Raw genomic sequence first — 13,674 nt, 5'->3', positions numbered from 1 at the left:
CCTGTAAAGCCTTCTGACATCACAGGGTGAATCCGTCAGTGTATAGGCAGCCCAACGTCTTGCGCCGGGGTGGCTGCCGCGAAACGCAGCGCAAGGGGAACCGATCGGTCCGGCATGAAAGGGAACGGCCAGGCGGGCTTTCCCGTTGGCAAAAGCCGAACCCCCGGGTTCCCCGGGAAGGGGGAAAGGGCGCAGCGGAGCGCCGCACGGCCGTGCTGCCGGCGCGTCCCTGGGCGGCCTTTCTTCCCGCCGGGCCGCCCGAAGGCATCAAGCCGATCGCCTGCGGCACCCGCGGCGGGGCCGGGGCCGGGGCCGGGAGCCCGGCGCGGCGCGGGGCGGCGCGGGGCGGGGGGCGGTGCGCGGGGCGGGCGTTGGGCGGCGCGCGGGGGGTGCGCGGGCGGGCGCGGATCGCGGCGGCGGCGGCGGCGGCGGCGATGGCTTTCGAGGCGCTGGCGGAGGCGGCGGAGCGGTGGTGCGCCCGCACGCCCTTCCAGCTCATCGCCGCCGAGGAGACGGAGCGGCGGATGGACTTCTACGCCGAGCCCGGCGTCTCCTTCTACGTGCTCTGCCCGGAGGCCGCCTGCGGCGACAATTTCGTGAGTGCCCCGGGAGGGCACCGGGGCGGGGGGGACGGTCACGGGCGTGAGCGGGTACCCGTGCGTGTGCGTGAGCCGGCGGGCAGCGCCTGCACCGCTTTGGGACGCTCCCCCCCTCCGTCCGTGCATGTCGCCGGTGCTTGGGGGAGCACCCGAGGGTTAGCGCCCGGGGGGGGTTGGGCGGCGGGGGGATGCGGGGATGGAGGTCGGCGGTGCCGGGGGCTGCGGGGGCGCCCCGGCGTGTGGGCCGGGGGTGGTGGCGACGCCGGGGAGATCCTCCCCAGCGCGCACCACAGTCTGCAAAATGGAGTCCGCTGCCGGTGGGGGGTGGCCCCGCGGGCAGGGCTGCGGGCAGGGACACCCCCCCCCCCCCCCCCCCCCCCCCCCGCCTTCCCCATCACCCTGGCCCGGGGAGGCTGAGGGGGAGGGAGGAGCGGTGCGACCCACCCCCCCCCCGCTCCTCCTGCGCCCCGCGGGGGCCGCGGCTGCAGCTCCCCCCGCGGCCCCCTCCGTCCTCCCGGGGTGCCGGGGCACGGCGCAGGGACGGGCGGACTGGCAGGGCTGTCACGGCAAATGGAGAATGGGCAGGAATAAAATGGAGTCAGGATGACAGGAGGGCCGCACCTCCCCCCTCGCCGCTCCCCCGGGCCCGGCGGGGCTGGGGGACCCGGGCAGGTGCCGGCCTGGCGCCGCCGCGTCCCCTCCCCGTCCCCTCCCCGCCCCTCGCGGAGTTCGGCGGCAAGTTTGTGCAGAAATGGCACCGGCAAAACAACCCGTGGCTTTGGGATGGGGGGGTGGGTTGTTCCCCGCCCCCCCCAGCCCTCCCGGTGGGGAGCTGAAGTGCAAGAAGAGTTACCGAAAAGCAGCACCTCGCCGCGGGGTTTTGTAACCTGCAAAGCTCCGGTTAGCTGCAATGAAAGGATTTTATTTTATTTTTTAAAAAATAGCCCATAGCACAGACAGTTGTTGTAGGAATGTTGTAGGACCTTCTCTTCCTTGGAGCAACTTTCATCCCTCGACCTGCTTGTCAAATGTTAATTAATTCCCTTTCCAACAGGTAAGTGCAGTATGAACCCATTTGACAGATGGTTTCTTGGAAACAAAGAGCAGTGAAGTGACTTCTCCAGGACCACAAATCTGAGCGAGCAGGACATTTATTTATTGTGTCGGGCAGATGATCATCCTGAATTGTGAAAGAAGTTACCTGGAGTTTAGTTATGCATCTGTCCAGGGATGCATGAGACCTTCGTTCACGATCCCCGCTGTGGCAGTGGAGCATCTCTGGGCGTGGATTCTCACGGTCCATGGTGGGACTAGCCCTGCACACCCGTTTCCCAGCACCTATGAGCCTGTGAAACCCCGGCGCTCGTTCCCTTCTAGAGATGCCTGTGCCAGGAAGGGGCCATGCCTGCTGGACTCTTAAGCAGGGGATATGTATGAATACAATGCAGGACTAGGCTAAAGCTGTGGGTTGATGCTAATGATACTGGAAAGTGCAAAGAAAGCTCATTTTTCTTAGATATGTATTGTTTCTCTATATGCTGCTCAATAATTGAGCGAACTCTTTCAAAACAAAATCTAGTCAACTTTAAAAAAAAGCTTAAGCAGTTTCAGACCCTATTCCCATGCTTCCAACACTGTCCAATTTTTGTGGTTTGCAACCATGTTTTCCCTTTTTTTTTTGGCAAGTATTTTCATTCCAGGGTTGCTGTGGGAAGGACTCCCCGGCCAAAGCTGCCAGTAGTAAAACTGAGCAAAAGGGCCAACTGCTGTCAAATGCAGAATGTAAACAGGAGAAAACTAGAGGCAGGTTTTCTTCTGTCTTCTTTTGGCATAATTACATCAGGTGCTTTTTGTTATAATAATACTTTTAAGACGGGCAGATAGGTGTCATTCTTAATTCTTTTCCTGTCGATGGTGTCTCTTTAATGTGATTAAGAACCACTAATGAGCTGCTTCACCATCATTGTGTTTTCTCCTCCTAGTGTACTGTGGGGCTTCATTTCTGCTCCCAGCTTGGCTGTCTTGGTTTTTGCAGTCATTTTCTTTTTTTATGTTCCAGAAGATAAGTTTCCTTTCTACGTGCAATTATAGGCTAAGATTTATTTTAAGGAGACTTAATACAAGCCAGGGTACTGATTCTGATTTGCACTTGAGCCTTGTTGTATGGCTCCAGTAATACAATGGAGCGAGAAAGCATGTATAAACAGAATTCACAGTGACACACTTCACAGTCTTTTTGCGCCCTGTGACCCTTATAAGGGAACCACACATTTAATAAGTGTCTTTACATCTTCATTTCATAAAAATGTGACTTAAAAAGCTATGTAGGAGGTGCCAGATAAGTCCGTAATAACCCACTTGTAAGGAGGAAGTGGTGAGCATGATGAACTTAAGAGGGAGGAGGAGAAAAACATGGAAAGGTTGCCAAGACGCAGTCTGGGGTAGAATAACTCTGGACTTTGTATAAAATCAGAGATTCCAGATTACAACAATCATGTAATCTTGATTTCCTGTAAAGGTATCTTTGGGCTAGGTTTTTAACATGCTAGGGATACAGAAGACCCGTCTAGATGCCTATTCTAATTTTCAGTACCACCTGGACACTAAAACTCTCTGAATCAGCGTTTTAGGTAGCTGAAGTACGTGTAATTTAGCTCCTGAGGCTCGTGGTGTTCTTGAAAATTAATTTGACTTGTATAACCATAACCAATGAGGGTGAGGGTTGCAGTGCTGTTCCTTATAGTCTGTCGTTTCTTTTGTCACCATGTTATTGCTGGTATTCAAAGTAACCGATAAAGCAAATAAAAATATAATGCCACCTTGATGCAAGGTTTCCTGTAATATATTTTAGAACAGAGTCAGTGAGTCTGAATAGTTTCTGCAAGTCAAATTATCCCCACAAAGAAAAAGTTTTGCTGCCATGCTCAACAGGTGGACTGGTTAGAAAAAGATGGTCCAGCAAGTGACTCTGTCATCCAGCAACACTGAATCATCTAAAGGCATGAGGGAAAGCAAACCCTTCCAGATGCAACCCTATGAATTGACTCATCTATGTGCTGTGTGTAGATGCTGAACTAAATAATTCAACCATGATCCTAGGTCAGCTGAGGTGGAAATTAGTGGCTGTGTGCTTTTGTAGTTACACAAAGCAACTGTGAGCAAAACTGGGCAAGCTTGGAAAACACATACTCAGATGATGAGGTTAATATTTTTTTAATTGCTCAGCCATGGCTGAGCACTGTGGTCCACCAGTTTGCCAGCAGCCCGCTTTTCCCACTGCAGAGAGATCGTCAGGCATCGGGGTTTTTCCAGGAAAAGCATCTCCGTGTGTGCAGCCTTACTGACTGCTCTAACTTTCTAAGCAGGAGCTGAATCCTCAAATTATGTTTGTTTTTATTTTGAGAGGCCAAAATTCCTTTTGCAGGTTTCTCTGGAGTTGTGTGAGTCAGTGGTGAGACTCAGTTCCTGCACTGCCTCGGTGCAGCACTGAACATCCACAGAGAGCTGTAGATGCAGCTGAACTTGTAGGTGTTATAGCCCTGGTCTTCGTTACTGTTGGGTTTTCTTGGGTGGGGGGAGATGAAATCAAGCCATTTCTGAATGAGATGCATGCACTAATGGCACGTGAGACCTTTCATAGCGTGTTTGTTGCTACAGCCAAAGTTTTAAATCTTCTGCAGACGTGGAAATTGTTGGAAGCCCTACTTGCTTATTGCCTTATGATGCTATGCAAAAAGGTCTCTTCAAAGGCTCAATGATCAGGTTACTGACTTAGGTTTCCCCTTGTGCTAGGTCATCTTATTCTGCACTAATGCTAACAAATTCATGCTGGAGCCTAAAATGTGGTGCAGCTTGAAAAGAGACTGTAAAAGCGTGATAGGACAACATGGGGTTAACTTTCCCTGGGGAGTGAGCTAGCTATTATTTATAAAAGGGCAGAGCCTGATTTTAATTTGTGTGGAAGCTCCTGTGTATAGTTCTGGTAGTCAAAAGAAGCCATAATTTAAACAAGAATCAGGATGTTAGCAATCATAATAATTTTGCACATATAAACAATTATAACAGGTTTAGCACAAGCCATGAATTGCCAAGCTGCAACATCCAGCTCTTAAGTTTGATGTGAAGATTGGAAGTGACTAAACGGTTATTGCTAACCCCAAGTATTAAGAAATCTTGGGCTCCAAAATCCTGAGGCTGTTCTTAAACTGTGGTGATTTGAAAGTGTTCATTTGATACTTTAAAGAGGGTTCATTTGAGTTCACTTCATGTACCTTCTGCCTTTTTAGGCCATCGAAATCACAAAGTGCCGACTTTTTTTTTTTCCCTCTTTTTTTTTTTTTTTTTTTTTGTTGTAAACAGAAGCTGAGATTTGGTTGTATATTTATAGGACTACAAGGCCCATGACTCTAAGATGACACAAAGTATCATGAGACTTGTGGTATGTGCCTTTGAGAGTTCGCAAGACTGTAAAGAACGTATTTTTATTGCCAGACTGGTTAAGAGATGACTCTGGTTATATGGAAAGAGCAGAACCGACTCAGTAAGGCAGGGCTTTTTTCATAACAAAACACTTCACTATGTTTATACTTGTAAAATGCAACAAGCAGCAAAGAAAATGTAGGTCAAGTAAGGCTCATAGCAAGGCAGTTACAGTTTTAATCTTAAAGATGCAGCTTAGGTGATATTAAGTAGTGTTTTCTTTTGACTAGTGTAAAACTGCATCCCTGGCAGGTATTCACCACTGAACAGGAAGGTGACGTGCAAACCTTATGTTAGGGATTGAAGCATCTGTAGTTCTTACTCTTTCTCTGTTAGTGAAGCTTCAGAGAGACCCTCCTCTTGTTTAAACATAACCTACTGTTACAGCACAGTGAAAAGCTGCATGGCGCATTGGGGGAAAGAGCTACTGTGCGAAAATAGGGGTATGAGAGTCTCAAACTAATTTTGCAGTATTACGCTTCTCAGTGTAGCAGACTGCTTAAGACACTCCCATGGACAAAGTCTTCAAAAAGAAGGTCTTTAAAAGTATGCATTAGCTTGTGCTGTGTGCTGCCCTTGTGCGCAAGAAGCATTGTTGCCTAAGTGCTTCCACCGTCACTCACCAGCTCTGTTTCAAACAACCTTGTAGCAGCAGAATAAGCATCAGTTTTGGGAGAGGCTTCACAGAGCTAGGCTGGGGAACCAGCATCTCTGAAGCAAGAGCAAGACGAGAGGAATGTCGCAAATGGGTTTAAATGTGCCTGCCCAGGGAGAGAAGATTCCGGTCTAGGAGGAGTAAAACTCAAAACAGGGAGGGAGGCATGAAGTGTCAGAATGTTGTGAGTGCCCAAATGTCTCTCCTTGGCTCTGTGTCTAACCTGAGGGTATATTTTGCATCTTTTCTTCTGCATTGTCAAGAGAATTGCACATCAAGTTCCACCTCCGGGTTCGCATCACACTTGTACTAAAGCCAGGAAGACAAAGAGATGCTTTAGCTCTTCCTGTGGGCTTACTGCAGCAGATGATGCAGAAGAAGAGAAAACTCAGTGTGACTTCCTCTGAGCAGGACTGGTGTCAAATGAAAACACCTTTACTCATAAAATGTGCATGTGCAAGGCGTGTGTACCCTTCATTGCTGGTGCCGTCATAAGGCGTTTTCTCTTCTGGATCGATTTCCTTGCTTTCTGATGCATCGTGTTAATAAAATCAAGGTCCCTCCTGAGAAGTGTTGCTTCTGAAGCAGCCTGCAGAGCCCGTCCCTGGTGTGGGTCTGAACTGCAGGAGGCCCAGTGTACTTTGTCAGATATTTACAACATGTCACCTTGTAAAATCACATGGAAAGGCCAGTGTGAATTCCTATTAATGCCTTTTCTTTCTTGTGTTGCTGTTGGCTTTCAGCATGTGTGGAGTGAAAGTGAGGACTGCTTACCTTTTCTGCAGCTTGCACAGGATTACATCTCCTCCTGTGGGAAAAAGACACTCCATGAAATACTGGAAAAAGTCTTCAAATCCTTCAGACCTGTAAGTGCCTCTTTTTCACTGCTAAACATTGACAGTTATTTGTGGCTTTTAATAGGATAGCACTGGATGGAGCAAGGTGGTTTTTCTTCTGCAAGGGCTTCCATCTCCAGTCAGCTGCCTGGGTGCAGGGGTGTTAGCACGTGGGCTACTATCAGGCATTTGGAAATTGTTTCTTGGAAGCCAGCTGCCTTTTTATTTCCATCTCTGCATTTGAGAGGATGAGATTCCCGCGCAGGGTGGGCGGCCAACTGGCGCGGCAGCCGGTGGCAGCGTCTCCCCAGCTGCACAGGGGCTTCCATCCTGCTGATGCAGCGCTGACTCTGAGGAACGGGATGCGAGTCAGCGCCACGGGGCTTTGTGGCAGAGTTATTTCCTGGCACTGGAATTGGGAAGTTTTGCAAGGATCTGAGTAGTGAAAGTAAACCTCTTGGAAGCTGGAAATACTGTTTCTCCTCAGGGTGGTTTGTTTTAGGGTTGGCTTTTTTTTCCCCCAAGTGGTTCAGATTTTGCTGTTAGGGTGGTTGCCACTTGGTATTTGCAAACGCCAGTTTGGTCACTGCTTGAGAAAGGTTGGGGCAGAAGCTGGGTTTTGTGGGGAGGGGGCTTGTATTTTTCTGTTTCGCTGCTGCTCAGCTTTCTCTGTCCTTGTTTGATGCTAAGATTTGGGTCAAAGCCTGGGTTTCATCAGGGTGAGGTGAAAGACTGGCCGTTGCCCTTCATTTTTGACAAATCCTCCCTTTGCACAGCCTCTCTTTTTGAGTGCATGGGGCTGGGTAAAGGGGCTGGTGCAAAGCAGAGTGGAGGTCCGTTGCCAGAGCCATACTCCCATGATGTCCATGGGAAAACTGACTGATGGATGATTTTATACTCAACTGAAAATGTAGAAATTTTTCCCTCCTCTCTTTTTCTGGCTGACTAATTGAGAAGACTGGAAATGTATCCCAAGTATTTAGAGCAAAAGGGAGGGCCTGGAGCGCCAGTATAAAAACACTGGCCCTGCCTATGTTACACCCTTGCATTGCCTTGCCGCGGATGCCACAGCTGGTTGACATAAAAAAGCATCGTTTTAAAGAATCCTTTGAGAGACTGGAAATAAATAGAACAGATGCACACTTTTCTTAGAAAGGACTGGAAATCTGATCTGTCAGTACAGCTGCTTGTAATTGTGAAAACACACAAAGATATAAATATGTTTCCCAGAACAATATTTGACTCTTGGATCTTCATAGCTGTTTTCTCCTGCTCAGAAAAGCTGTGTGTTTGAGGAGAAACTTCCATTGGTTTAACTAAAGAGGACTTAAAAAAGACTTAATTAAACTGGTAGCGATCACTTATATCATTTAAACTACATTTATTTCAGCATAGCTTAGGTTACTGAGAAATTGGCTTCAGTCAAACCAAGTTAAGCTACTCTTCAGAATAAAAAGGTTCAAAGTGAGGGGAATGATTATCCTTATTTAGTCCGGACCATTCGTTAATACATCACATTTCACCCCATGATTCCCACAACTGAGCACATAAATGGTGGTTGAGCTGGAGTGCGTCTTTTCCAAAGACACCCAGTCTTGATGTAAAATCTTCAGGTGACTTAAAGGATACAACACTGCTGGGCACTTTTTCTTCTCATTGTTAGTTATGCTCCTGTGAAAAACTTTTATTTACAATCTGCATTTTTCCAGTTTTGCTTCCTAGCTGTTGAATTTCATTATGCTTTTGTCTGCTCAAAAATGACATCCTCAATTGTGAGAGACCTCTTGCAGACTGTAATCAAGAACCTTTTAATTTTCTCTTGGATATACCACAAAGATTAAGTTTCTCAGATTCTCCTTTGGCCTAGTATTGAGAGATTTGCATCAGCATAACAAAACTGGGTTTATTATTTGAAGTATGGTTGTGTGTAGACAAGACTGATAAGGAGTGTATTGACCTTTTCCCCTTGTTTTAATTATTAAAAATAGCACATGCGTGGTAGGATAGATTTTTAAAAGTGAAGGGTGTTACAACAGATATATGGAAACAGTTATTTTGCATCCTCAGGCCTTTGCCAGAACAAAACCACTTTTTGTCATTATTGGAAAATTATTTCCTTAGCATTACTTTGTGCTGTCCCCCATCCTTTCTCTGCTGGACCTGTTTTTCTAATGAAAGCACCTTGCTGTCAGCTTGGAGGTAACAATGCATTTGCAGGGCATTTCTTCTCCAGTGTCCCAACCAGGTCTGCTGTCAGAGGCCAGTCTGGCAAATTTCAGTTTGAAAAGTGGCAGTTTAGGAAAAACTGCTGCTGAATGTCAGACTGGGCTCTTCTGAAGTGTCTGATGGTCCTGGCTACTCAGTCTGATACACTGAGGAGGGGCTAAGTATTTAGCATGTGCTTAGTAAGCACCTTGTGAAAGTCTTTTCCGTTTTGTATTTTCAGCTGGACATCCAAGATTATTAGACAGTTTTGAAAGTCTTTGTCAGGGTCCTTCAAAGGGAAATATTTAGGAGGAGGCACTGGCGGTGCATAGCACAAGCACCCGCCCTCCCTTAAATGAGGGGTCCAAAACCGATTTTTGCCCAGTAACTCAGCTCAGTCCTGCTCTGGATGTTTGTGGTAACAGCCCAGCTGTGTCTCTGCAGGCTTACTGTGGGGCTGCATCATGGGAAGGCACTGGCTGCTCATGCTGCTGGACCCCGTGTTTTGGAGGCAGTGAGACCAGGGATGCCCAGTGCTTGGCATCCCTCTCAGTGGCAGATAAGAGATTTCCCTCTGTTCGCTGCTCTTCCCTGGGCACAGGAGGCAATGAGGGCGGCCTCGGGGCTGCTCACCAGCCCTCACTGTGCTCAGGCATCTCTCCCTTATGTTTTATGGGCATAAACACAGTGCCAGGGCAGGATATTTATTTAGATGAGGCTTTTAAAAAGTGTTGGTTAACCCTTGACAGCTAAACAGCACCTCTAAATCCTGCTCTAGACAAGGTTAAGCTGTTTCTTTGCTAAGGTGGGAGGGGGTGTGTGTGGATATTATCTCTGCCCATTACTGCCTTCCTGTGTCAGTTTCCACAAAACTCTGTGATTTGCCTTATTATCCACTTACTCAGGGACCATCCAAAAGTGCCAGGCACCATACAGGCACACAAAGTGATATCAATAGCAGTGAGCTCAAATACCACTATCTACCCTCAGAGTATCCCAGCTCCTTCGATGCGCTTGTCTCTTCGGTGCCAGAGGTGTCCATGCTGGCACTTGTAAGCACGTCTGCCTGGAGACTAAGCCCTTCACACTGCGATTCGGCAGAACCGCATTATCTCTAGTGTAACATCATGTGAACTGCTAAAGCTCAGTCTTGTACTTGGCTTATTTTTCATTGTGCTTGTACATCAGCTTTTTGTAGGAGGCAATGTCACTCTGCTTTCGTGACTTAAAAACTGCTAGGCTATTTGTATAGAATCAGGGCACTTGAAAGAGTTAAGAAAGACAGACAAACAAAAAAATAAAAAATGCCTGAGGGACATCACACCAACTGGCAGGAGTTTGCAGAGGACCAAAACATGAGTCATACCATTCAGCAGCAAATTCCAGGGCTCCCCCATTGAACTCACCTTCAGCCTAAAAAGCCTGCATCTGAACTGGGGAATCTGCAGTGTAAAAGCTGTTTGTCCTGTATTCATTGAATTCATACATGTCCCAGTGACCTCTCCTTTACCTCCAGATGGGTAGTTTGGCCAGCAGGAATAAATAGATATAGTTCAGGCGATGCTGCTCCTGGTTGGTGTCCTCCCTCCCTCCTCACCACCCTCCCGTCCTCCCTCTCCCTACGCATCCCCACCTGGCAGTTTTGTTACCCTTGGCTGTTTGGGTAATGGATCAGCTCTCTCTTTCTACACCCCTTTGCTGTTTTGCCTCTTTCCTCCTTGTTTTCGCTCTGCATTAAAGTCCTTTCAAGTCTGCTACATAGCTGGTACTTTAATGTATGAAGTAGGTATGGACTAGAAGCAGAAACTAGTGTGTTTGAAAGAAGACAAGGTGGGAGTCAGTCTAGCATCAGCTCAGTCCACTGTCATCATCTTATTTTGTCCTCATCTTTTATACACCCTCCTTCTGCTTTGACTCAATGTTTGTAGAGGTCCCTGCGCTTTGGACCCTGATCCTCCCTCCTTGGCGTCAAGGTGTGGGCTGATTTGTCACTGCAGTCCAGAGAGCGGTAAGGGGTTAACAGCGGTGAGGGACCGTAATCCTCTGGGAAGTGATGTGACTCCTAAAAGCAGGACCTTCATGGTCAAGGTCCTTAGTGCCTTGGAAGTTCCTAAACTGCCTGTGAGAGAACAAAATGGCACCTCTCTTGGAGGAGCAGCCCATCCCATCCCATCCCATCCCATCCCATCCCATCCCATCCCATCCCATCCCTCCCTGTCCTTCCTAAGCTCCATAAAACTGCCAACATCAGCAGCATGACTCTTCGATTTATGCTGTGCCCGGGAGAGGAGAGCTGGGTTTCCTGAGGGTGAAGGGAGAGGGGATGTGTGAAAAGCAGCGTGTGCTCCCCATCCTTCGAGGTTGTGCATGTCTGTGGTTCTCGTAGTGTATGTTGTGTTTTCTGTGCTAATTTTGCATGGGAAAGGCTTACAGTATCCCATAAAATGAAGACTCATGTGACTCATTTCCCTGCAAATCGAGGAGGAATTCTAACCAGAGCTGGGCAAAAAAATGTGATCAAAACTCTTTCTGCTGGGTGATATAAACAGAGCAGTACAACTCTCACATTTAATTTGAATACACCGAATCACTTTAGTGAAAATAATACTGGTGGATAAGAAAGTCTAGAGGCCTTGCTTTTGCATTTTAAAATGTGAGTATTTTAATTTTAGCTTCATGAAACAAAACCCCCGCATCCTGAAAAATGAACCAAGTAGTTTCATTTCAGTTAAGCATTTGACTTGAAAAATATGTATGCATAGGAATATTTACTCTTTGTTCATCTCAGAAAAGAAGAACATTTTCAGCTTGGGGTCTCTCCGTAAGTATTTTTAAAATGCGAAGGAGGGGATTTAGTCAGCAAATTCTCCTTCCGTTTCCCTGCTGAAGAAACCGTGCAACTGAAAAGCTGTTTTTCTCACCGTGGCAGTCAGGAACACGAGCTTTATTGGACCCAGAGGCTAATTCTGTGCGTTGTGTTTATACCCGCTGAATAATTTTGAATGTTGGTCACAGGCTAAATTCGTTTAGGTCCCTAAAAATCTGCCTTTCATTTTTGTGCTACCACCTAGCGAGTGTCACTCTCCTCCCGATTTTTCTGGGGTTTGCCTCTTTTGAGAGCTAACAGCTGCGTCACTCTCCAGAGTGTGGCATGCATCTCTGCTGCTCTTCCAGCCCTGGCAAGCTAAATACATGGTATTCCCAATAATGCCTGGTGTGTGATTTTGCTTTGTGGACATTAATGGCTGCTACTGTAGGATTCTAATGCAACATTTCCACAACAGATGCATTATTTTGACTATTCTTTGGTTTGTCTGTCTTCCTGACTTCTGTTGGCTTGGCAACCTTTTGGAGGAGAGGGGGAAAACTAAAATATCGCTGTTTGCTCCTTTTCCTGTAGCAAACAAGTGCTGTTGCAGTGACCGAACCATCGGGTGGAGACATCCAAACATTGTCCAAGGAAGATAGGCTGGCTGTTCTTCAGAAGCCCAAATCTAATTTGCAGAAATTTAAAGGAACTCAGGCAATTTTGAGTTGAATACACGGTATTTCTCACTGCGAGGGCTTCACCCAGTATGCAAGGCTTCATCTGGTGTGGTGGAGTGAAGGGTAGCAGAGAAGCACTTAAGATGGTGGGATCTTTAGGTGTTTAGGGCATCCTTGCCTACTCCATACTAGCCAGTTCTGCATGAGCATGGTTTCTTCTTTGGCTTTTTTAGGGCTGCCGAACACAATCTTAAACCGAGATGACTACTGCTACAGTATTATCATGGTTCTTTCTGAAGTTAAACCGCTGCCAAGTCTAAACATTCAACAATTTGTCATATGACCTCAGGGAAGAACACAAAGCTTTTTGCAAGTGCTTTGCTTTGATTTTATTTATCTTCCAGTTTCTGAGCACTTAATTTGGTGTGAGGATGCATTTTCAAATCTTTCTCTATCACAAGAGGGAGAGAGAGTGAGTTGAGACAGTTATGCAATACTATTATTGCAGGATTTGAGGTTTTCAAGAAGTAGCATCTAGGTATTGTGTGAAGATTTGCAGCAAAGTTGCACAAGTGGGTAATTTGCTATTACACAGTATTTTCTCTTCTTTGTAGTTACTTGGGCTTCCAGATGTTGATGATGATGCATTTGAAGAATATAACGCAGATGTGGAAGAAGAGGAACCAGAAGCTGATCACCAACAGATGGGTGTCAGTCAGCAGTGATTTTCCGAGGAGCTAAAAAATTCAGAAGCCTTTGGTACCAGGTGGGGTCAGGTGGTCCCACATTAGCCTGTTTGAATTAGCGCATCACATGGGGATATCTGGCTCCCAGGATAAAAGTTTTACAAAACGGTTTTAAAAAAAAAAATTAATAGTAATAATCTGTGATGAGCTTTGCTAAGAAGTGACCTGAATTTTGCTCCTGCTTCAGTGGGTTTTCTATGGAGTTGTCTTGGTAGCATTCTGCCGTTATCAGTCTAGAAGTAGTTTTGTTGCTGACTTGTCTCTTCGATTTGTGTTCGAGAGTAGCGTTTGCTGACATGAATGTAGAGTACTGAGAATGTAGGAAGCGTGTGGTGAGAGTGCTGAGTCCTCACCGGTGACCTTTCCAAGGAAACCAGCGCAGAGAGCAAACGCAACCTGCGCTTTTCTTTTTAGTTCAACAGCTATGGTTTTTGACAAAGTACCAAAATTGGAGAGATTTCTCCTGAAAAACACTAGTTTAATAGTGGTTAGTACTGCAGAAGTGCACATGAAGGCTTAACAAAAATAATGGGAAGTGGGAAATCCAGAGGATTATGGGTGTCAGACATATTAATGTCGTTCTACTTTCACCTGACTTTACAAATGCTGGATTATTAACTGGGAGTAACTAATATCAGCAGTACACGTTATAACCAGCCCTGATATTC

At 46.9% G+C, this 13,674-nt stretch overlaps 1 protein-coding gene across 1 annotated transcript; it reads left to right on the top strand.

Annotated features, from left to right (window-relative positions):
* Window positions 1-434: 434 nt before the first annotated feature.
* MTURN (maturin, neural progenitor differentiation regulator homolog) lies at window positions 435-12,985 on the top strand. The gene is made up of 3 exons (XM_086468400.1): window positions 435-596; window positions 6,477-6,599; window positions 12,875-12,985. Exons 1-3 carry the CDS (start codon window positions 435-437, stop codon window positions 12,983-12,985), a joined length of 396 nt encoding a protein of 131 aa, XP_086324526.1.
* The last annotated feature ends 689 nt before the right edge of the window (window positions 12,986-13,674 follow it).

The sequence above is a fragment of the Leptosomus discolor genome, chromosome 7, assembly GCF_034619465.1.
Source record: "Leptosomus discolor isolate bLepDis1 chromosome 7, bLepDis1.hap2, whole genome shotgun sequence".
Classification (NCBI taxonomy): domain Eukaryota; kingdom Metazoa; phylum Chordata; class Aves; order Leptosomiformes; family Leptosomidae; genus Leptosomus; species Leptosomus discolor.
The sequence above is the reverse complement of the archived record's forward strand: the minus strand, read 5'-3'. Positions and strand labels throughout refer to the sequence as shown.